Genomic DNA, 24266 nt, shown 5'->3' with positions numbered 1-24266 from the left:
TAACAGTCATGATTTTTAACATTACTTCCCTAACTTACTGTACAATCATTCTACTTAAAGTTCACTGTTACACAAATTGGAAATGAAAAATATTTTTTATTACAGCGACATCACTCCCTAAGGTACAAATGTACAGTACATAACAAGCTCATGTAACAACAATGTAGCATACAAGAAGTAATATTAAAAAATTATAACATTTTTATAATTGCACGTTTATACTTGTACCGTTTCATTTCTTTACATGTATACTGAGACGTGTACATGCAGTAAACAGTATGCTCGTTTTTCATTTAAAGATGCCCAGTGGTATGCAATATTAAGGGTTGTAAAGTTTTAAATAACTGACAATATTGTTTTTCTCTTTGCTTTTTTATTACAAGTATTGCCTTGATGTGAATGCATTTAAAACAGGACATTACAACAAAAAGACAGACACCTTTAAAACATACAAACCCACAGTTTTCTAACATCATATTGGTGAATTAGAAGATTGTGGAGTGAAATAAGGCTACAGAACACAGTCTAACATCTTTACTTCATTTCGTGGCTCAGTTTTATTACATACTTCACTGCCAATAATGTTGTACCTGTTGAAATAATTTCTTTAAAGCGTTTTGAGCTCCCAAAATTGTTTTGTTAAAGTTAACCCTTTGGTATTTGGAAAGAACACAAGTTCAAGGCCACAGTACAGAAACGCCACAATAATGTTCACAGCTCAAAAAATAATCCCATCCGGACTCAAACAATCTTTCCATATGAGATTATCAAGAGCACAGGCCTCATGTTTTCCCCTGAGGGAACAAAGATCAGCAACATGCCCCTATACTTACTGCAATAACTTAATAAACTGATGAAACATATTGACCCCTGTTGTCTGGTTACATAATGATCAGTCTAAAACAAATTAAGTGCTGATCAGTTCTACACAAAGATAGAAGCATATTAAATATCAGAGTGCATTTAAATTAAACAAAAAAACTGCTAGATTTTAACCTACAATCAGTCTGCTTTTATCTGAACTCTGCTAAAGCACGATTTCTGTTCAGTTTGGATTTGACTGATGGTGAGGAAGATGTTGATGAGATCGGTGTCAGGGTCACACTATACAGATTGGTAATGAAAGTCTCCCATCCTCTTCGGAAAGCTCTGTCAACAGCCTACAGAAGACATAAAAAACGAAATTAACAAATTAGTTCTTAGGTTATTTGCAGAAATTTCTCATCATGGAAACTCTCAGACCAAGGTCAACTAAATCTAGATTAAAAAGAGTGTTGTTCTTGCATCACTTGCCTTTCCTATGAATATATTAAAATGCAAAAAGAACACTAAGTGATATTACAAACTAGTAGACAGGAGGGCAATTACTATATCAGAAAATGGTCCCTATCACTGGGGCAGTGCCCTTTTAAAAATGTACATCTTTGCACCTAAAGAGTTCATGTCTGAGTACCTCAGAGGTACCAAATAGTACATATTCGTACATCAGAGGTACATATTGGTTCCAAATATATACATATGTACCTAAATGGTACATATTAGGACCTAGGATTATTTTTCTGAAATGGACTGACATGATATATTGCAGCACAAGTAAACAGATTACATGGTGTCTTATCTGGTGGCACGAATAGACTGCTTATTTCTGCACATTGTGAAAAGGAACTTTACCCCACATGACTTTTCACAGTATGTTCCCTTTTGGAACCAAAGATGGTTACAGAATAACTTTTGCCCTCCCTGTTCAAGGGCACTTTAAATATTTGCAATTTAAGTAATATTTAACTCTATTTAGCTCATTATAAAAGGAGTCAAATAATATGGTTAAACTTACAATACTGTATACAACTTGTGTATAAAACTTGTTTGGACATTGTGTTCTGGTCAGTCAACAATAAAATCAATGACAAGAATTTATCTCACTGAACATCTGAGCGGGTTAAAAGCCAAACTTTTAAAAGCATGTTTCAGCTTTTGTGTGTTAATCTAATGAAAAGAAACAAGACACAAGCACAAAGTCATCCAGCTAAATCTCACCTTGCAATAATTGTTGAGAGTATTCCTCTTTACAATCTCTGTTGAATCTCCATTCAATTTCCCTTCCGTCTCTTTTCTTGCATCTTCCAGCTCCTTTTCCCGTTCGCTCTTTCTTGAAATCAGAATCTGATCATCCGCATGCTCTTTTATATAAAAGTGGACCATTTCTGGTTCTCCGCTGTTTGTTGCCTCCAGACTTTGGGCTGTTGGTGGCATCTCTTTGTTATCAGTCTCAGCGCTTTGCTTTTGTGCTTCTTTTCCTGGGGAAGATTTAGGCTTCCTGGAACTTTTTCTGCTCCAGCGGCGACTTAGTCGGCTTGGCTTTCTCTTCAGTAAGGTGGTACCATCGTCATCCATCATTCCCTGGTTAAAGTCAATCGCATGGTCCTCCTCTTCCATCCAGCCTGATGTGTTGTCCGTCCCTGTCTGGTTCTCTCCTCTGTTCGAGGTTCCCATTTGGTCTTCAGTGATTATACCCTCGACCTGTACATCATCTCCACCTATCTCATCCAGACGGCCGTAGAATCCATTAGCCTTGTCCAGAAAAGGAGGAGAACGAGGGGCCTTGTTTTTCTTGGAGCTTCTGCCGATAGTCATGGTCTTGTGAACTTGAGAAGTTAATTCAGTTTTTTGTCATCTGAAGAGGAAGGAAAATGACTTTAGCATGTGACGCTTGTCGTCTGTGGAAACATTGGACAAAGATTATAAATATATATACCAGTCAATGAGGTTTTAAAGACTTGATAGAAATGTTCCTTACATAATCAGGCAGATAACAACAGCTGGATTCCTCAAGCTACAGCTGAAATGAAAATCTACATGGCTTGAGGTTTATCTCTCCCTTCTATGCCTCAGAAATGTGTGTTTATCAGTCACGTCATCATAGCCACACTGTTCAAAGTTCAATCTGTGTGTGTACAGCGTATCAGTTAGTTCCTTTTTAGGGACAGTATGTCTAGTAAGTTAGCGGAATACACTACGCTTTATGACTTAGATAAGATGAACCACAGCCTGGTTTTGACTTTGACTCCAATTGGTCTTGCTGGAACTTCGACTGGTGCCATAGACATAGATACAGGTGCTGGTCATAAAATTAAAATATCATCAAAAAGTTGATTTATTTTACTAATTCCATTAAAAAAGTGAAACTTGTATATTAAATTAATTCATTGCACACAGACTGAAATATTTCAAATGTTTATTTCTTTTAATTTTAATGATTACAACTGACAACTATGGAAAATCCCAAATTCAGTATCTCATAATATTAAAATCTTATTTTAACCTGGTTAAAATCTAATCTGGTGTCACAATCTAATCAGCTAATTAAGTCAAAACACCTGCAAAGGCCATTAAATGGTCTCTTAAACCATTTTTCAATATGTGTTCTTGTCTGTACTTGTGTTCTTGTGGACTTGTGAAACGTCATCAGTCGCGGACCAAGTACTGTTCCAAATCAAAGTTCGCATCAAGCCCAAGTTCACATAAAATCCATTGATCCGCTCATTTTATCAAGGATGCATCAGAGGAGACTTGTGTGGACTTATGACAGTGAATGACAGTGAAGTTTCCCAGAATGCATTTCGCGTCACGAGTTCGTTCTTCGGAGTCTGAACTTGCAAGTTCGAACTACGAAGGACACAAGTCCGAGTTTGGCATACTTGGTATTGAGAAACGGCTCTAGTCTAGTTCTGTAGGCTACACAATCATGGGGAAGACTGCTGACTTGACAGTTGTCCAAAAGACGACCATTGACACCTTGCACAAGGAGGGCAAGATATAAAAGGTCATTGCAAAAGAGACTTTTCACAGAGCTCTGTGTTTAATAGAGAGGCGAAGGGAAGGAAAAGATGTGGTAGAAAAAAGTGTACAAACAATAGGGATAACCACACCCTGGAGAGGATTGTGGAGGAGACTCACAAAGAGTGGACTGCAGCTGGAATCAGTGCTTCAAGAAACACTATGCACAGACGTATGCAAGACCTGGGTTTCAGCTGTCGCATTCCTTGTGTTAAGCCACTTTTGAAAAACAGACAGCATCAGAAGCATTTCAAAAACAAAAAGGACTGGACCGCTGCTGAGTTATGTTCTGTGATGAAAGTAAATTTTGCATTTCCTTTGGAAACCAAGGTCCCATAGTCTGGAGGAAGAGAGGAGAGGCACATAATCCTTGTTGCTTGAGGTCCAGTGTAAAGTTTCCACAGTCAGTGATGGTTTGGGGTGCCATGTCATCTGCTGGTGTTGGTCCAATGTGTTTTCTGAGGTCCAAAGTCAACACAGCCGTATACCAGGAATTTTTAGAGCACTTCCTGCTGCTGACCAAACTTTATGGAGATGCAGATTTCATTTTCCAACAGGACTTGGCACCTGCACACGATGCCAAAGCTACCAGTACCTGATTTAAGGAGCATGGTATTCCTGTTCTTTATTGGCCAGCAGCAAACTTGCCTGACCTTAACCCCATAGAAAATCTATGGGGTATTGTGAAGAGGAAGATGCGATATGCCAGACCCAACAATGCAGAAGACCTGGGCTCTCATAACACCTGAGCAGTGCCACAGACTGATCGACTCCATGCCACGCCACAATGCTGCAGTAATTAAGGCAAAAGGAGCCCCAAATAAGTATTGAGTGCTGTACATGATCATACTTATCAAGTTCATACTTTTCAGTGAGCCCAGATTTCTTAAAATCCTTTCATTGTATTGGTCTTAAGTAATATTCTAATATTCTGAGATACTGAATTTGGGATTTTCCTTAGTTGTCAGTTATAATCATCAAAAGTAAAAGACATAAACATTTGAAATATATCAGTCTGTGTGTAATGAATCGTATAATATAAGATTCACTCTTTGAATGGAATTAGTGAAGTAAATCAACTTTTTGATGATATTCCAATTATATGACCAGCACCTGTAAATATTATCATTGTTGTATTTTATCTTATATCAGGAATTGCATAAGTCTGTGATTTTTACGCTACTTTACAAATAGCAAACACAATACAGTGGACAAATAGATGGTAGCTATACCTATAACTAACGGTCTTAGCTTAATTAAAGCCAGGACTAGGCGTCTAGGCCTTAGTTAAATTAACATGTTTTATAAATATGCCTTAGAAAAAGACATTCCAGGTTTCTCGAGACAATTCAATGGCAAAGGCATATTTTAAGATCTGTCAGTGCAAGTTATTTTCAGTTCAGACAGCTTAAACATGTGTTTTAGTCTAGGACTAGCCTTAAGCCTCGTCTGTGACAATGTTCAAGATACAATACTACCTAAAAAAATACAAAACTTATTTATTTAGGAGATGTTAATAATAATAATAATAATGCTATAATTTTCACATTACAAGAATGATCAATGTTTTATTGCTGATTTGAAAGCATCATGTTTATTTGTACACCTGAGTTTTGTTGTGTAGAAAATAAGGTACTGACCAATAAAGTTAACTACATCAACAGAGTTACCAGTCGTTTCCATTAATAGATTGAAATGTTTACACATATATGTACAAAGAACCAAAGTGAAGATAAAGAAGCTGAGTGAGCTTACCTGCTGGCTGTTTTTTCATGTGACTCTGGTCTCTCTCTTTCTCTCTCTCTCTCTCTCTCTCTCTCTCTCTCTCTCTCTCTCTCTCTCTCTCTTCAGTGCTCAACTCACCTTCTCTGATTCACACAATCGTCACACTGTCTGATCCTGTCAACATTCAAGCTGACGTATCTCCTGCCTTCTCCCATTTAATTACCTACAGAAGGTAAAGCAGCCAACAGAAAAGAAAACCCCTTTATGAAGTATCAGCCGACCATTCCCAAAATACACAGCATCTCAGTACAAAACTCTTGTTGCACAAACTAACCCTAAATACGTGTTGCCAAGATTGATATATTACTAAAGTATCTGAATGACTGGAAATTCACTGTAGATGTGATTGCATTGCACTGTCAAAAAAATATTTCTTCACGAAAATCTCACACTGTATGCAACACGCATGTTGTTTATTTGTGAAAATTATTAATTACTGAATATATAAGTTATTACTATATATTCAGAAATTTTTATAAATAATGATAACACACAGCTGATGAAAACAACAGAGTTGACGGTTCCCACTGAATTTCATAGAATTAGTTTTTTCTACTATGGAAGACCGGTCACCTGTCAATCAAACTTCCGCGAATGGTCAGTTGGCTACACGGTAATAGCCTACTTAAGAAAATGCATGTGGACATGAATATTTCCATGAAATTTTACACAAGTGTGTTAATTTCTTTTAAAAACTTAAGGCAACAGCAGTTTAAAGTATCTTCTACCTTTGCACAATCACTTTCGGGAGTGTCTCACTGTACAATGTTCTTCCTCTAGGTGATATTGGCACAAACAGAAACAGCTGTTCAGGAGATGAGTTTGCCATTGCATGTGTAATTGTATGTGTGGTGGAGGGGCCTAGCAGAGGTGTAGTATTGAATCATAAAGCTGACGGCATGTACTGCTTATTCATTTGTTTTGATTTTCGGTATAACTCACATGGCAACATCGTCTTAGCAATCGGTAGCTGGTGAAAGATTTCATAAAAAGATCCAAATGAGTCAGTCTATTGAAAAGGATGACACATAGATGCACTCTAAAGCCCTGTCCACACGGACACCATCTTTTTAAAATTGTAGATTTTTCTATGCGGTTTGGCCATTCGTCCACATGGCATGTGACTGAAAACGCACTCTTATTAAAACACCTGCCAGGGTGAAGATTTTCAGAAATTTTGGGTGCAGCATTTTTGTGTAGCCAGGCGAACCCAAAGTTTTTGGCTTGTTACATCGTTGTTTATGCCAAGGTAAGACTTTTCTTATTGGCTAGCATGGCTTTACGGTTGGGGATATATCGCCATCTGTATGTTTGTCATGCTCTTGACAGAGCTTCATACCGGGTTTTGCGTGTTCATGTGGAAACAGAGATTTTTTTTTGTGAAGGAGCGTAAAAGATTAGGCCTAAATGGTTGGGTCAAATATGGACAAACCCAACCATTGGGTTTAAATTATAATGGAAACAACCAATCATTTTTAGAGTGTACATCAGCATACCATTGAAAATCATTTGTTTTAGTTTACATTATATAACCAAAAAAATATAACATCATCTGTATGTTACTTAAATAGAAGCTAACATGCTTAAAATGGCCCATATTATCATTGTAAAATCCACTTTTACAAGGTGTTTGGACATAAATGTGTGTTTGGCATGGTGTGAACACAACCACCCAACAAAGAAAAATATCCACCCACTACTACTTTTTCAACCACTTTAAACAATTAGACATGCAGTTTGATTCGGTAATTAATGTTATGTCACACTAACAAAGCCCTACCCACAGCCACTGACTGATTGGTTAACTTTAGCCAAAAGCTTTTTTTAATGTGTTAATAATTTGTGGCCTTGATCCCTCAATATTAAACGGGACATTTCACAAGACTTTTTTAAGATGTAAAATAAAGTATGTATGTGAAGTTTTAACTCAAAATATCATATAGATAATTTATTATTTTTATTATTATTATTTATAATTTATATTATGTTAAAATTGCCATTTTTGGGTGTGTCCATCTTTGCACTAAATGGCAGTGCCGTGGTTGGATAGTGCAAATTAATGAGCATTATTATCCTTTCTGACATCACAAGGGGAGCCAAATTTCAATGACCCTTTTTTTCCAAATGTTTGCAGAGACTGGTTTACCAAAACTAAGTTGCTGGGTTGATCTTTTTTTTTTACATTTTCTAGGTTGATAGAAGCACTGGGGACCCAATTATAGCACTTAACCATTTAATGACATGTCCCTTGGATTTAGTCAAACATATTAAATTGCTGGAATATAATGCTTTTAAATCATTTGAGATTTATTGTTCTTCCTCACTTTGGATAAAACTGATAAAGTTCCTAAATGTAAATAGATATAAAACTACACCACAAGGTGCAGGATCATATCTGCTACATTGTTTACACCGCTACCTGTACAGTAAACAGTGATGTGCAATGCTCTTAAATTCTTCAAATAATTTCATTATTTCATTGCAAGTACAAATGACATCATAAAGTCACTGAACCTTACACACCGTTTCTCCAAGCCTTATCAGTGCCACCAGAGGCGTCATGCCCATTCAAACTGAGGGGGCACCTGCCCCCTTGGTTTTTTTGAGCCAATGGATTTTTCATCCAACCTCAAAATCAAATAAGCGTCCATTAATCTGTTATTTGACTTTTAATCTGTTAATATGCACAATATTATACATTCTGTGCTGCATCCTTGTCACTTTTCGGAGATTTTCGCCGTTTTGATAGTGTTTTGATCATGTTACATTACTTTTATTCTGGCGGCAGCTGGCGCTGCAGTCAGAGCGCAGTCGCAGACGTCATCAGTGTCTGGGCGCGCTCACGAGCTCGCTGAAGTTGCTGGCTTGCTGCTGCATTTGGCTATCTGAGGAATTAAAACGTGTTAGAAACGCTCACAACATTTCCAAACCCCAGTACGCTAATGTGCAGTTAACCTTCTCTGTGTAGAAAATGTATGGTTTTAAATGTGACCGTCTCAACGTTATATTAGCAGAGATTCATCTTCTTGGCACAACGCCAAAGTTCGCCAAAGTTCACGCGGGCGCGGAATCTCACATGCGGTAAGATTTAATGCAAAAATCCGTTCCTCTAATAATTTTATCTAAACATATTTTTTAAAATCATTATTGAACATTAAAATCAATCACGTGGCTATAGCTTATGTCATTTTCGTTGTTTATATACTTTATGGATTTAAAATTACATTAATTTTATATGATAATGTAGTTGTTGTGCAAAATGCATTAATGACACAATTAAACAAGCCATTAAGACTTAAATAAAACATGCCGTTTCAGATGTGAATATGATGCAAATGTGTCATTATTCCGATTGAATAGTATATGATATGAAAGTAGTCATCACTTTTATTTTGGAGGTTTTTGCATGAAAGCAGGGGTTTTCAGATTGTTAGAAATGTAAGTGCCATGGAAAAGACTGAAAGCTCTATAATATTTCGTTTGATGTCTGTGTATGCACAAATTTCTGTGAGCTGTTGACACTGTGCCCCCTTAAAAAAAATTGGTGCATGACGCCCCTGAGTGCCACGTACACAAAAACAGATTCAGAAGAGATTAATTATTACATAAATAAACATGTATCCGTGACAAAAGGGAAACCACTGTTAAATCATAGGACAAAAAGAAAACGCACTTTCTATTGTAACCATAGACAAAACTACAAGCAGGTACTACTCGTTCATACAGAAAACATTACAGAGACATAGCCAGCATAGATATTAACACTTCATAACACAGGCTAACCCAGCATATCACACATTAAACACATTCATGTCTAAAGATATAAATACAAATATATAAATACAACCTGTGTTCAACAATAAGTAAAATTCTCTTTTAAATACATTTCAAGTATACAGATGATAAGCACTGTATATGAGATACACCGAAACCATTTATGGAAATCCATTTCTTCGGTAGTTTCCTTTGATCCGTTGCTTGTATTGACATGAACACATTCCTTTCATTCCTAATACTTTTGAACCAAAGTCTAAAGTGTCTTTAGTATCTGTAGGGATCAGGAATCAGTTTATTGCTCGTGTGTCTTTAGCATATCAGAATTTCCCCATGGCACTATGGAAGTGTGTGACTGGGAAGTCCAAGAATGTTTTAAGCATTTGCCTCTCACACCTCCACATCGGGATCTGACCCCAACCCCTGCTTCTGCATTGCGTCTTCCCTCTTCATCTTTGGTTTCTCAGTTCGGGTGTGCCACACCAGCACCTGAGCAAGAGGAGAGTAATGGTAATTAAAGCTATGTAGTTCAGTGCACTTGTTACACTTCATCCCAAATGATTTAATGGCAGATGAATGTACTAATACATCACTGGTCAATTATATCACTTGCATGACAATGCAACTGAAGATACAGTTATGCTTTAAAATTTGTAAATATGTAAAAATATAAACGTAAATATAAAAATCTTCCAAAAAGAGCTTAATATTAGACAAAAACGGGGCCTACAATTACAGTGCAAGCTTAAGCGAGTCTTACTAGACTTACCTTGGTACACAAATCGGCTTTGGGTTCAAGGTCCTCCATGGTAACCAGATGCTGAAGGAAGCTGCTTTCCAAAAACCCCATCTGGGCATCACCATCAAAACATGCTTCTGGATTGGCCAGAATCAGCCTCAGGGACACTGCAAAACCAGCCATGTCTATGGGAAAGGGCCGACTGGGGCGCCAACCGGTGTGGAAGCGTACCACCTTTCCGTTCTGCACCACAGGGCTTTCAAACTTCATGGCGCCCACCAGACCCACAGGCCAAACTGAGACGCGGCGTGTGTATCGCATCTGAGATAAGGAGGGTAGGAAAGTATTAAATAAAAACAGATGAGTAATTTACTTTAGGGTATCACTATACGCCTACGGGTCTAGTGACGCAAATTCAATCAGAATAGTATGCACATCGCAAGATTTTTGTAACCGCACGCACTTTGTATGTGCAGCTTGTGCATGTATGTACAGAAATATGTAGTATGTAGATGAGGAGAAGTACTGCAATGTCGCAATACATTTCAAGGCTGTGAAGTCTGTGACACAAAGTTTACTTGGGCGTTTAGGATCTTATGAAATACTACCTAGACCTTTGGCTGAATTACTGGAGTATTTTCATGAAATACCTCATAAAGAAATGATACATAAAAATGCCTCATCAAATATGTACAGGGAAAACACCAGATGCCATATGGTTTTTAACACGTTTCTTTAAGCAGACACCATATGGTTTTGGATCAGGATTGTTGCAACTGTGTTTTTAATTATATTTTTTATCATGTCCTGTTGTGCAATGATATTACACAGGACCTGAATATAGTCCCCTTGGTAATTTTCAATAACTGGGGATTATTTTCAGGCACTGTGTAATATCATTGCATCTGCTTCAACCATGGTAAGGCATCAAAGTCCTTGATTACTACGCCGGAATTAATATAGTTAGTTCCTAGCCATATCGGCCTAGAAAATGGCAACTTTTAATTTTCTATAAGCCTATTTAAAAAAAAAAAAGGACTGTCCCTTTAAACTCCCCTAGAGTTAAATATTAGATTTTTTACTTTTTGGAATTCATTCAGCTGATCTCTGGGTCTGGTGGTAACACTTTTAGCATAGCTAAATATAATCCATTGAATTTAATAAGACCATTAGCATCATGCTAACATATAACCAGAGTTTCGATATTTTTCCTATTTAAAACTTGACTCTTTGTGTAGTTACATTGTGTACCTAGACCGACAGAAAATTAAAAGTTGTGATATTCTAGGCAAATATGGGTATGAACTATACTCCCATATCTGCCTGGAAAATCGCAACTATTTATTTTCTGTCGGTCTTAGTACACGATGTAACTACACAGAGTCAAGTTTTAAATTGGAAAAATATCGAAACTCTGGTTATTTTTTAGTGCGATGCTAATGGTCTAATCAAATTCAATGGATTATGCTAAGCTATGCTAAAAGTGGTAGCGCCAGACCCGGAGATCAGCTATATGGATTCCAAAACGGTAAAAATCAAATGTAGGGGAGCTGGAAAATGAGCATAATCCTTTGCTATACAACTCTGAAATAGCTCACCTCTTCAAAAAGCTGCAGACTGTAAGTGTTGTCATCATCAGCAAAGTAAACAACAGCATCTTCAAAGGCAGCCGCCTCTTTTCCCTCTGCAGCAGCACCCATCTCTCTGAGCCAGCGCAGACCCTCATTTCTCTGCTCAGCACCCCGAGGCTTCAGCCAACTGGGATCACCCTCCTGGAGCTTCCGATCTTTGGGGGTCAACGTGTGTAAGTGGGTGTAAGTCATGCCAGATGCAGTTAGGAAGTCTGTGACGAGTCGAGTTGGCTGGGCGGCGTCCTCCACCAGGATCCAGTGTAGTTGAGGAACATGAAGAAAGGTGTGGGACAAACGTGTGAGCTCTGCCTTCTGCACCAGTCTGAAAAGACAAGTGAGAATTTTAAGCATACTGTACATACTGTATTTTTACACTACGTCGTAGTTGATAATTTTTTTGTTATATATATATATATATATATATAAATATAAATAAATCTTCTTCCCAGTGACCATAATCTGAAAAGCCTAACTCTACCTAACCTGTTACATACCTTGCATATGTTGGAGTTATCACATAAATTGTGGGTACATCAGAGTTTTTTGACAGTTTTGATGTTTTAATGTGTTCCTGTAGCTTCTGCATCTCTCCCCTCAGTTGAGAGATCTGCTGATCTTTAGAGAAGTCATGATCTCTGCAGTCACAACGCTGACCTGTATTAAAGAGTTAATATCATAACGTCCATGCTAAATTTTACATCATTCACATGAATATGACAGAAGCTACGTCATTATAATTGCATAAGAGAGCGTCTTACCCAGTTGCATTAGCGCATACATGAGTCCTAGTAGTGACACAGTGAAGTAAAAGACAAACACGGTCTTTAGCTTCAGTCTCACTCTCATGATGATCTGTTGATGCTGAAATCAAGACTGAAGTGGGGGAATGAAATCATTGATCACAAAGGCAACTCATGTGAATGCATTGCAACGACAACAGCCACAAGGCTAATCGGTCCAGCTTCCCAAATGCTCCCCACGGGTTGAGTGACAATTTGATCAGATATGTTGATATTAGATGGTGTATAAATTGCTCTGTTAACCTTCTGTCACAATACGTAAGGTATGCATTACTCACGGTGAGGCGTAAAGCTTCGGTGAATAAGACCTTTGCTATTTCTTCATTATGTATATTTTGAATAATATTTTGCTTTCGAGCATAGTGGTTAACTGTCGCATAGTAACATACAGCGCTCCCATTCAACTACTGCGCACTACCAACAAGTTCCGCTTAGAGTGTGCAACACGACTAACGACCGGAAAAAACGTGCAACTGAACATAGTTCCGTTTTTGTACTACTAACAAGTGGTTTTTAAAAGTTATATAAATATAAAGTTTAATCACTTTAATTGTCACCACCCCCCTTTTTTTTAAAGGTTGTTGATGTTCGACTTCAAATCAGTATAAACTCTGGTATTGTTTGCTAATCTTGGTCTCTTAAAGGGGACATATCATGAAAATATGACTTTCCATTAAGTGCTACAATTTGATCCCCAGTGTCTCTATCAAACCTAGAAAATGTGAAAAAGAACAACCAAGTAACTTAGTTTTGGTAAACCATTCCCTGCAAGTATATGAAAAAATAGGTCATTGAAATTTGGCTCCCCTTGTGATGTCAGAAGTGGCAGAGATCAGCTTTTTTGCATTTTAAAGGACACACCCAAAAGTGGCAAATTTTTGCTCACACCTACAAAGTGGCAATTTTAACATGCTATAATAAATTATCTATATGATAATTTGAGCTGAAACTTGACATATGTACTCTGGAGACACCAACGATTTATTTTACATCCTAAAAATGTCTTGTGAAATGTCCCCTTTAAAGACACTTTAAAGTTTTTCACTTAAGTGTCTGGAGTTGTTAATATTAACTATAAAAAGCAAGCCTACTAGTATTTTGTTAATATTAACTATAAAAAACAACAGTATAAAGTATATATTTTATATCGAAATCTATAAAAATGAAAATGTTTCATGCCAAATATGCTTAAAAATAAAGCCATCCTTGCAGGAAAAAAAGCATACCAGCAAATGTTGTGTTTTTGTGCTGGTAATCGTCCTAACTTTCCCACCCCTTACGGCGCCCCTGCTGGTATGCTGGTGACCACCAGCTAAACCAGCACCAAACCAGCATGGGAATTATGCTGGTCTATGCTGTTTTTCTCCAGCAATGATAAGATTAATTTCAAGTTAAAATCTGACATTTTCTGTGACACTATTAGATTTACAAACAACGTGCACTGCGTGTCATTGGTTTATTGCATACTCCTGTCACAAATAGATACATTGCGGTCACTACATTATTATTAGTGTAGAAAAGATTTTAAAATATGAAAACTACTTTCTTAGAGCTTCCCAATGATATCTAGTTTGTCATGATCATTAAAGATTTATAATAGGATATTAGTCATGAATAGATATTAATATGCATTTCTACGGGGTTAGTGACATTTACACTTAAAATGACTGCCACTACATTATTTCTATCACCAAATGGCTTTAAAATATGAAAACTTCACTCAGAGCTTTTCAATGATATAAAAGTTTAAGATTTTTTTTCCATTTTTTTTTTAGAATAGTATAGTAGTGTCATAACTATGACACCTGTATGGGTCCATGATGTGTATTTTTTAAATAACTATTCCTATATCATTCGTTTTGCAAAACATGAGTGAAATATGAAAACTACACTTTTAGATTTTTCCAAAAATATATAGTTTGTCAAGATTATTTTAGTTTTAAAATATTAACGTTTTATAATTTAGGCCAACCCGTTAAGGGGTTTTAAACATCACCCAAAAATCAGCAATTCAAACAAGATTCCTTTATTTGTTGCATACAAATCAAACACATGACAAAGCTGTAATAATCTTTCGTTTCAATTCAATAAGAGCACAAGACAGGAACGCTCAACTCTCGTCACTTTTAAAGTCTGTATATCATTCTTCCAATGATTTGTGAAGGCAAATAAAATGTACATGGAAAACAGAATATATATATACAGTGAAGAAAATGGAAATATACAGTAACATGATAAAATGATACATTAAAAAACAGTAAAATGAAAGAATAATTCTACACTAAAGGTCCACCATAACTAAGTTGCCAACTCTTAGCAAACAAACAACATAACCCTCATCCACCAATTCCCTAATATAGCCGTATTAAAAGCTTAAGTTGAATGACCTGAGACAGACTGTGTCAGTTCAGTGATTACGAATTATAAACAGTACCAATCATTGTTTTCTAATTCTTAAAGTGAGAAGATATTTTAGCAAACTTGAGCTTTTGTTAAAATACATTTACCCTGAAAAGTGGTATAGAGTTCCATGGCTTTAATAACCACTGTGACCAACACTTGCATTCACTTACTATGGTAATAAAATAGCTGAAACCAACAGTCTGTATGGGGAAAAACACAATTTTTTGGGGGGGGGATGTCAACAGAATGTACAACTCAGACATACAACTGCGCCTCACCATGCTGATACCTGAGGTGAGAGAAGTCACATTTGGTTCACAGTGGCCATTTAAACCTCAATGAAACTGAGAATGGAATACTGTATCTATGTGATATGGTAAATGAGTTTAGGTTAAAACCAGGAGCAAGCGTAAAGGGGCCTTAAATCGGTGGTAATGATCAGGACAGACTGTTATAAGAGCTTTCTAAGTGGGTAGGGAATGAGGATGAGGAAGCTCAGAGAAAATACTAGTAGGCTTGCTTCATTTTAATGACAGCAGCCTCCACAGTGCCCGCCACCGTGCGCGTGCCCCGAACCCTCGCCATATTTTGTTCTTCGGCTCAGAATCTCATAAGAGCAGTCATCTCCGCAGCAACCAGACATGCTGGGTGAAGTTTCGTCAATCTCGAACCTGAAAGAATGCAGATGGACATTTAAGTACTATTCATGCTTTAAGATATATTATAGGGATACAAGTACACAGTTTGGTAGTTTGTTCAGCATTTGTTGCCATTATAATCCATCCAGTTTATCATATAAATATACTAGGGCTGTCAAAATTAAAATTTAAATCATTTTAAAAACACTAATTAACGCAACATGCAATTTCTGTTTGAACCTTGGCCTAGCCCATCGTTGGATAAATTGAGACGCATCCTTAGACAGTAAATATTCATGAAACATCCAAAATTATTTTTATTTGTATGTTTTCTAAAACGTGTACGGTCCTAAATCCTTAACTAATACAAAGATGCGTGTCCATCTACTTGCACATCTGACATTTTAGTTTTGGTTTTAAAACATGCAGGATTTAGAGAATAAAGTGCAAGACTTGCTTGATGTTAAAATAGTTATTAAGAGAGATAAAGTTCTGGACCTGATTGATATTAAGAGAGTTATTAAGAGTGACAAGACTCAAAAATGAACTTCCTAGCACATCTGAAACATGCACATAGGTCTGTGACCCTGATTTATGCATACATAGACTAATAAAATCAGTTTTGACAAGAATTCATGTTGATATAATTTTTTGTCTTAAAGGGATAGTTCGGCCAAAAATGATATTAAACCCATGATTTACTCACCCCGAAGCCGTCCGAGATGCGTATGTCCAACATTTATCAGACGATGACATTTTCACTTGTTTTAGATATTTCAGTTAATCAAATGTGAAGTTACGGGGTCCACGACCTTCAAGTCCAAAAAATGTGCATTCATCCTTCACAAAATAAATCCAAACGGCTCCACAATGATAAACGGGGTCTTCTGAGGGCAATCTGCCCAGTTTCGTTGTAGAAATATCCACATTTAAAATGTTATAAACGAAAATAACTCGCATCCGGTAATGCCGCCATCTTAGTCGCGTCCGAATTCAGGATGAGAGTTTTACGCAGCTTACGGAGGTTTCTCTGCTACTGCTCTGTGCCCCCGCCCTCCAGATTTGTCATACGTCACTAAGAAAAGTGAGTACACTACGCTAATACTCTCTCCTGAATACAGAGGAGTCTAAGATGGCAGCGCTACCGAAAGGTAGTTATTTTCGTTTATAAAGTTTTAAATATGGATATTTATACAACAACACCGCGCGGATTACCCTCAGAAGACCTTTGTTTATCATCCTGGAGCCATTTGGATTTATTTTGTGAAGGATGGATGCACATTTTTTGGACTTCAAGGTCGTGGACCCCATAACTTTACATTTGATTAACTGAAAGATCTAAAACATTTTCTAAAATATCTGAAAATGTGTTTATCTGAAAAAACGATGGACATATGCATCTCTGACAGCGTGGGGGTGAGTAAATCATGGGTTTAATATCATTTTTGGCCGAATTATCCCTTTAAGCAAACGTTTGATTAAAGGTCCCATTTTCCTGAGCAAACTTTAGTTGGTGTGTAATGTTGCTGTTAGAGCATAAATAATACCTGTAAAATGATAAAGCTCAAATGCCAAGCGATATATTTTCTTAAATAGAATTTCCCCTTCAAAGCCTACAGCGAACGGCCAGTTTGAACCCTCTAGTTTTTGGTTGAATGACATCAAAGCAAGAGTGTTTGACAAAACTTCACCCACAGGAATATGTCAGTCACCAACTAAGCTCAAATGGCTGTGCTAAGCTAAGCTGCTGTCATATCACAACACACTAAACAAACTACACAATCAGAACTTGTTACGCATTTCTGAAGGAGGGACTTCATAGAACAAGGAAGACATCAACCTGTTTTTAGGACACTGAAAACAGCGATATAGAGAGAAGTAAATTGTGTCAAAAATACATCGTTTTTTCACACAAGAAACATGACCACATGTTGCACACCTTAAACGCAATCGTAGCTTCAAAAACACAGGAAAAACGGGACCTTTAACTGTTGGGGAAAAAACTCTGGGCCTGGTTGCACCAGCCAGACGTAACAAAGTTGGGTTTAAGTCCTACATCGGGCTTAGCCATGTTATGCCGGTTGTACATCTGAAACTATGACCAGGCGCAGCTACGCTCAGCAAAAATGATGCTCTTCCCTGGGTATTCGTTTAACCACAGTGATGTTGAGATACATACCATACGTATTACTATGGTTATGACCTTACACTCTCTGCCGCCATGACAATATAGAGACAGACCCATCAAACACAACCTGCTCTTTAAAGAGATAGTTCACCCAAAAAAGAAAATTCTGTCATTATTTACTCCCCCTCATGTTGTTACTAACCTGTATTTCTTTGTTCTGATGATTATTTTGAGAAATGTTTCTTCCATAGTTTTCTTTATTCCTACTATGGAAGTAAATGGGGTCCACAAAGGGTTTGTTACAAACATTTCTCAAAATATCATCCTTCGTTGTCATCAGAACAAAGAAATGTATGCGGGTTGTAACAACATGAGGGTGAGTAAATGATGACAGAATCATGTTTGGGTGAACTATCCCTTTAACTTACTTATTCATTTAGCTGACGCTTTTATTCAAAGCGACTTACAATTGCTATATATGTCAGAGGTCGCACGCCTCTGGAGCAACTAGGGGTTAAGTGTCTTGCTCAGGGACACAATGGTGTGTCACAGTGGATTCGAACCCAGGTCTCTCACACCAAAGGCGTGTGTCTTAAACCACTGTTCCATCACCACACCTATAACTAAACTAAAGCCTTTACAGTTTGCACAAAAGGTAATTATTTGCAGATTAGTTCTAACAGTTCTGGATTAAAACGAAATTAACTGAAAGCTGTTAATACTTTACTGTGTCTTTGTACATATTTAGGTATTTTATGATATATAAGGATGTAGTGCTGCGGTCTCTCATTCTGCCATGCATGAAAGCACACTGCTCGTGTATCATGCGCATTAGACGCGCCAATGTCTCGTCAAATTTAATTATTTCTATTTTTGCCATAGAAACAAATCAAGGCTTTATACTTACACCTACCCTTGACTAGACGCTAGATTTAGTCTCAGACGTGACCTACGCCAAGCTGGTGCAACAGGTGTAAATTTTACAGTGGAGACTAGATAAAAATGTGCAATTAATCACAAGTTAACTCATGACAATCATGCGATTAGTCTAGATTCAATATTTTAATAGATTGACAGCCCTAAAATTGACATTTGAAATAGTAATATCATAATGATAATATTTTGAAAGCATATTAGTCCAGAAGCTTGTGACTTACTGTAAAGCCTCCCGGAAGAACTGATAAGCCCCATGATTGTGTTTAAATACCGTCAACATGACCTTCTTCATTTGTGTGCTGAAAAAGATACGAAGCCACAAACGTTGATGCAAGATTTATAGCAAAAGTATCGCACTGACAAAAATTAAGCCACTTTGAGAAGTGCCGTGCTGGATGTGGTACCTGTTTGCGATAAGCTGAAGTATCTGGATGAGAAACTTCCCAAGGCCTTTCCGTCTGACTTTACTCTCTAACTGAACTTCATAACTGAAGAGAAAAATTACTCGTATCAGTCAGGTACATACTGTCATCTCTGCTTTCATATGTCTAATATGATTCAGACAATCGCTGAAGTTACACAAAGCAAAGATGAGGCACCCCTACACACACACACAATAGGAGAAAAACTCATAGATAGGCAGATAGGAATAGTAGGACATGAATCAGCAGGCCCTTGGCAAGATAACATTATATAACATTACTGTCATTATGCAATATTCCAATCCTATTTGATTAGTGCATAGATATTAAAAACTAAATTATAGCAATCATTTACTTGCTTATTACAACTAAATTTGGACTGAACATTGCAGTTGTGCACATTTACAAACACAAAGCTATGTGTTTGGACCTTAACTGAATAGGTACTGGGTGCAAACACCTGTATTTACAATAAGTTTTAGCTTCTCAGGAACAGTCAAGAATAATGTAATTGTAATTTAAATATAGATTCTTGACATTAAAGTTACAATACGTATAAAAATGAATATTTATTAACCCCAAACTGATATTGCCCAAGTAAGTGGTCACCAACCCTGTTCCAGACGATCTACTAACCTGCATAGTTCAGCTCCGATACCAATGAAACGCACACAAACCTGCTAATCAAGCTTTTCATGGCTACCTAAAAAAATTTAAGGCAGGTGTGTTGAAACTAAAGGATGCAGGAGGGTAGATATCCAGGTACAGGGTTTGTGACCACTGGTCTAAGTAACAGAGCTGCCCTGCGTGCCTGTATAACAAATAAAGAAACATTACCAATACAAAACCTCGTCTCCACACTCTACGTCAAATCGAAAGTGGGAAAATGCTAGAGGTGTGGAGTCAGCATCCCGGGCCAGGAGATACCACGCCCTCTCATCCTTCATCTCATCCTTTTTCTCCCTCTCCTTCCACCCCCACTCACTCTGTTCATATCTGGCAGAACACAACAACGTAACAAAAAACACTATAAAACATTTCTCAAAAGTAAACACCACATTTCTCTTACATGAATAAAGATACTTCTAATTAAACAACACCCTAAATTATGAAAGGACTACAAAAGTGGAGCAGCTATAAAACACAGACTTGAAATTTCACTTGTAAACATTTTACCAACTTCAGTACAGTCTAAATGATATCAATGGGACATGAAAAGCTAAAAATAGTCAATTTAAAAGCTAGTCTGATGGTATAAATATGGGGCAATTAAAGCACAAGCTACTAAAGCATTAACATTGTGGGATGTTGGATTTTCCCACATGTGGACTTGCTCAATACCTACAGCGTCTGCATGTTGGCTTTAGTCAACTCAAAGGCCCACTCCACCGTGTCTGGATTTAACGCAGCTACCCGTTTACATTCAATCTCCAGGTTTAGCCTGTAACACATTTACACAAATTCACAATATTAGTAAGGCATAAACTCAGTGAACTAATTTTACTAGTTTGCTGCTAAATCATAAAGAAGCTAGTCGAAAAGACAGACAAAAGGACTGCATACCCATTTCTGTCATATTTTTTGAACACTGGAAGGGCAGAGAGGGGATCTTCAAGCTGAAACCAAACCATAACACTATTAATTATTCTCTATTATAAGAACACCTTAAAAAGGAAAACACCACCCTTTTTAAATATTTTACTAGGTTTAACTTTAAATAAGGGAAAACATGGAAGTGTTTGGTGGCTTCTAAATTCATCCCTGTTCGGATCCTAAGGAATGAATGGGGCTAGGCTAAATGCTAACACATTCACGATGCGCTGTGCACAGATCAAGTGCGCGCATTGAAAAAAGATAGGTATGTATTAATTTGTCTAAGTTGAGGTAAGAACATAGTAAAATATTGAAAAACGGTGGTGTTTTCCTTTAACAATGCACACAAACTGTAATTTTGATCATTCTCAGAATGCATTATTGCATATATGCATACCTTATTGGCTGCATCAACCTTGGCACACACTGCATCCATAGCTGCCCTTTCTTCAAGCCTTCTCTGCTTTTTCTCCTTTGCTCTGTTTGACTTTCTCTAAACGATAATATTGAAGCAGGTCAAACATCATCCTCAGACATAAACTGAACAAAACCATGCCCAAGTCATTCGTACTCCAACTTTAAAAATCCTACTCTGGAATAGGGTGGTGGGGTATCTAAAAAAAACAGGCTGGCTGATATAATATGCATGCGAGGTGCAAATCCATGACAAAATATCTGGGGAAATGATGTAAAGCAAATCTGACTGGTCTCATTTGGACATCAATGTAAAGGCTAATACAAATTATCAAACAAAATTGGAGAAATAAAATAAGCACCTGTATTACAAAACATGCAAGAAAATGTAATTTATTTTACTTTAACACATGTTATCAGTTGTCCCCAATGGCAGGAATTGGTCGTTGTAGTGACAATAAGGTAAATATATTTCTGTATTTTTTTTTTAGTTTAAAACGTGGGTCTCTGAAGAAATGTGCTGTATATCATTTATACGCAATAGAGGAAGATTTTGCATTTATTTAAGGGAACAAAAAGAAAGATCCAGGTATACTGGCAAAAAAGCAGGAAACAGGTGCCGAGTAGACGTTAAGCACGTGGAGATGCGCGTGTTTAAATATACTTTTCTACGTGATTCACAATGAAGTGCTCTATATCGTTAAAGTTCACTTTCCTTTTACTTAAACCAGCCATCAATGTATAATTCAAACCCGATTTAGCATTGTTGTAGTATATTAATATGGGGCTGGCGCGAGGGGTTTAGTCTCGCGGCGTCTGGCTGGCATCATGTCCGCTGATGAAATATCTGTATGAAGACCCTGATCATCTACACTTATCGTTCTTCATATCCTTATTTGGCTTTGATGTATCGACATGTTTATAATTGCGTTTTTTTTAAGGTTTAACAAAAAAGCAACAGTTTGTCGTGTTAAATAGATCAGTGTTATGTCGCAGTCGACGTTCTACCTAAAATGATCCAGAAACGAGGGCTCGACGTTAAAGGAAACACGCGTGCATTCGGATAGTCACTACAACAATGTCCCAATACCTGGACATCTTTAAACATTCTCACTACCACCCCCTCGCTATTCATGAGCTCGATCACACACCACACACACTTTCCGGGGATCATGATTTGCTTCCATCAGTCTTTGTTCAAATTGTTGCACGCATTTATCAAAACCAAAGTAAGAGCAAAGCTAACAAGACACAACATGGACAAACTCACCCCCATTGTGATGATTTTTATACGAGCACCTTGACGCGACTACTGTACCCTTAAATGCTTTAAAGAAGTTAAGAGATCACAGATGAGATGGGGCTTGAGGTAAAGAATGTTAAAAATGCTAACGACCGAGCTAGTCTGCAATAAGACAACAACTCAAGGTCTGCTATCTAGAAAATAAGCATCTAGCTACGTTCGATCTCTTTAAATTTTTCCTGCCAGGTTCGCGCCAAGAAGCGGGGACGTGAATTCCGCGCTCTACTCTTCCTTTCTTTATCTTCTTCTCCTTTCCTCCCTCCCTCTCTTCACTCTTTCTTTCCCTCTCAGCAGCAGCATTGGGCATTAGCTGCAGCCGCTGAGTCTTGGGGAAATGACGACATAGGGTTTGGGGTTAAGGGTCAAGCTCTCGCCACATGCTTCCTCGCGTAAATATGTTTTTCATGACCTGAAACTATGAGGATTAATTGATTTAAATACCAATTACAAGATAATAAAAGCAGGATGATGATTGAAACCTAAGATCACGAAAAATTGTTACGATATTACAAAGGCCACTGCCAACATTGATGTCGCAGCTGTACTTACAGTAAAATAGTTTATTTCTATCAGATTCACTGTATTATTATATATTAATATAATAGTTGCTTTTATTTTCTATCACATTCAGAAATTCAACATTATGTTTATCAATAGCAATGCCAAATATGTTGTAAATCCTTGAGAAGGACAGTTTGCTTTGTTGACAAAATAGATATGAAACCAGTGGATGAAGACCAAAACTGTGATCATGTTCAGCAATTAACCCTTTACTTACTCTTAAAGAAAAAACAAATACTGATTAAATTTGTGATTTCAAATTCATGTATTATGTATACAGCTGAATACACAAACATTTTATCTGTCTGAGTTATCTATTAACATTTATTGATTTTGCATGAAATTTAATGCAAAATGTCTCGGAATTATGAAAAAAAAAGTTGTTATATCATAAGGGATACTCAATATTAGCAGTGCTACCCACAATTTAAAGTTTGATAAATGTAATTGAAATTGAAAGTTTTACAATGAAAAAGTACACAGCTTGTGGGTTCACATGCTGATTTAAAATGTATAACTTGAATGCACTATACATTTGGAATAAAGGGAATAAATGTAAAACATTGGTGATATTGAGAGGTGACAGACTTTCATTTGAGCTTATCTCAGTTAAACAGATTTATGAAATGTCGTGCAATTTCATGAAAAGATACATACAGGCCTATTGGTAATGGCAAAGACAACAAACACCGCAGTACCTATTTTGTCCACGTGGCAGCAGTAGTTGACAACGGGGCAACAATTAAAGTTGTTACTTTGTATGACCGGCTACTGTGTATCATAACTATAGATAGACAATGATCGAATGATTTTTGGATTGCATTGCCGTGTACATTTGAAAGCTAATTGTTATTCATTGTAAAACGATTAAAATGTAAATGTTTAACCACACACATAAATGGGAGCAGTTTAACTCTAGCAATATTCCTTATTTAATGGCCAATGTTTTGACTAATAAAATTAGGTAACATCCATAACTTAGGGGTTCTTATATGTTGATGAATACTGTGGATGCTCTATATTCCTGGCCCCGCCCCTCTCGCAGATGGCCCGTCACAAAGCCCCTCCTCTAGTCTTTTGTTTTCGGGTAATCTGTCTCGCGACGGGGAAGAGATGGCATTTTCAGGAGGGGAAATAAGGGAGGGGGTCACAGAGTTTACTGCTGTTAAAATCGCTGCTTCCGTTGCACCACAACTTACACCAAACTCAGGTCTTTAGTCTTAGCAGTGGTATATACATAAACATACACGTTTCTGCAAAAAGATCATGAAACCAGTATTAACAAGAGCACAGTAATATAGT

The 24266-nt window shown here is 37.2% G+C and overlaps 3 protein-coding genes across 5 annotated transcripts; all 3 read right to left on the bottom strand.

Annotated features, from left to right (window-relative positions):
- Nucleotides 1–97: 97 nt before the first annotated feature.
- On the bottom strand, nucleotides 98–2936 carry LOC135730816 (uncharacterized). 3 transcript variants are annotated; one of them, XM_065248758.2, is made up of 3 exons: nucleotides 2798–2936; nucleotides 2038–2717; nucleotides 98–1160 (listed from the first exon to the last, which is right to left on the bottom strand). In XM_065248758.2, exons 2-3 carry the CDS (start codon nucleotides 2632–2634, stop codon nucleotides 1014–1016), a joined length of 744 nt encoding a protein of 247 aa, XP_065104830.1. In that variant the 5' UTR covers nucleotides 2635–2717; nucleotides 2798–2936; the 3' UTR covers nucleotides 98–1013. The 3 variants fall into 3 exon arrangements, with proteins under 3 accessions (XP_065104830.1, XP_065104831.1, XP_065104833.1); XM_065248759.2 differs by having other exon boundaries at nucleotides 2038–2674; nucleotides 2798–2932; XM_065248761.2 differs by having other exon boundaries at nucleotides 2038–2674; nucleotides 2756–2888.
- A 6252-nt stretch (nucleotides 2937–9188) lies between these two features.
- Nucleotides 9189–13008, bottom strand: b3gat3 (beta-1,3-glucuronyltransferase 3 (glucuronosyltransferase I)). The gene is made up of 6 exons (XM_065248756.2): nucleotides 12845–13008; nucleotides 12525–12639; nucleotides 12261–12420; nucleotides 11734–12088; nucleotides 10166–10456; nucleotides 9189–9885 (listed from the first exon to the last, which is right to left on the bottom strand). Exons 2-6 carry the CDS (start codon nucleotides 12610–12612, stop codon nucleotides 9787–9789), a joined length of 993 nt encoding a protein of 330 aa, XP_065104828.1. The 5' UTR covers nucleotides 12613–12639; nucleotides 12845–13008; the 3' UTR covers nucleotides 9189–9786.
- Nucleotides 13009–14576: 1568 nt separating this feature from the next.
- naa40 (N-alpha-acetyltransferase 40, NatD catalytic subunit) lies at nucleotides 14577–22747 on the bottom strand. Its single transcript, XM_065248755.1, has 8 exons — nucleotides 22371–22747; nucleotides 21084–21179; nucleotides 20657–20709; nucleotides 20439–20534; nucleotides 19931–20089; nucleotides 19076–19159; nucleotides 18893–18970; nucleotides 14577–15640 (listed from the first exon to the last, which is right to left on the bottom strand). The coding sequence occupies exons 1-8, from the start codon at nucleotides 22374–22376 to the stop codon at nucleotides 15496–15498; spliced, it is 717 nt and encodes a 238-aa protein (XP_065104827.1). The 5' UTR covers nucleotides 22377–22747; the 3' UTR covers nucleotides 14577–15495.
- Nucleotides 22748–24266: the final 1519 nt, after the last annotated feature.

This window comes from Paramisgurnus dabryanus, chromosome 2 (assembly GCF_030506205.2).
Source record: "Paramisgurnus dabryanus chromosome 2, PD_genome_1.1, whole genome shotgun sequence".
NCBI classification, from domain to species: domain Eukaryota; kingdom Metazoa; phylum Chordata; class Actinopteri; order Cypriniformes; family Cobitidae; genus Paramisgurnus; species Paramisgurnus dabryanus.
Note: the sequence above shows the minus strand (reverse complement) of the source record. Positions and strands in the feature narration are given on the sequence as shown.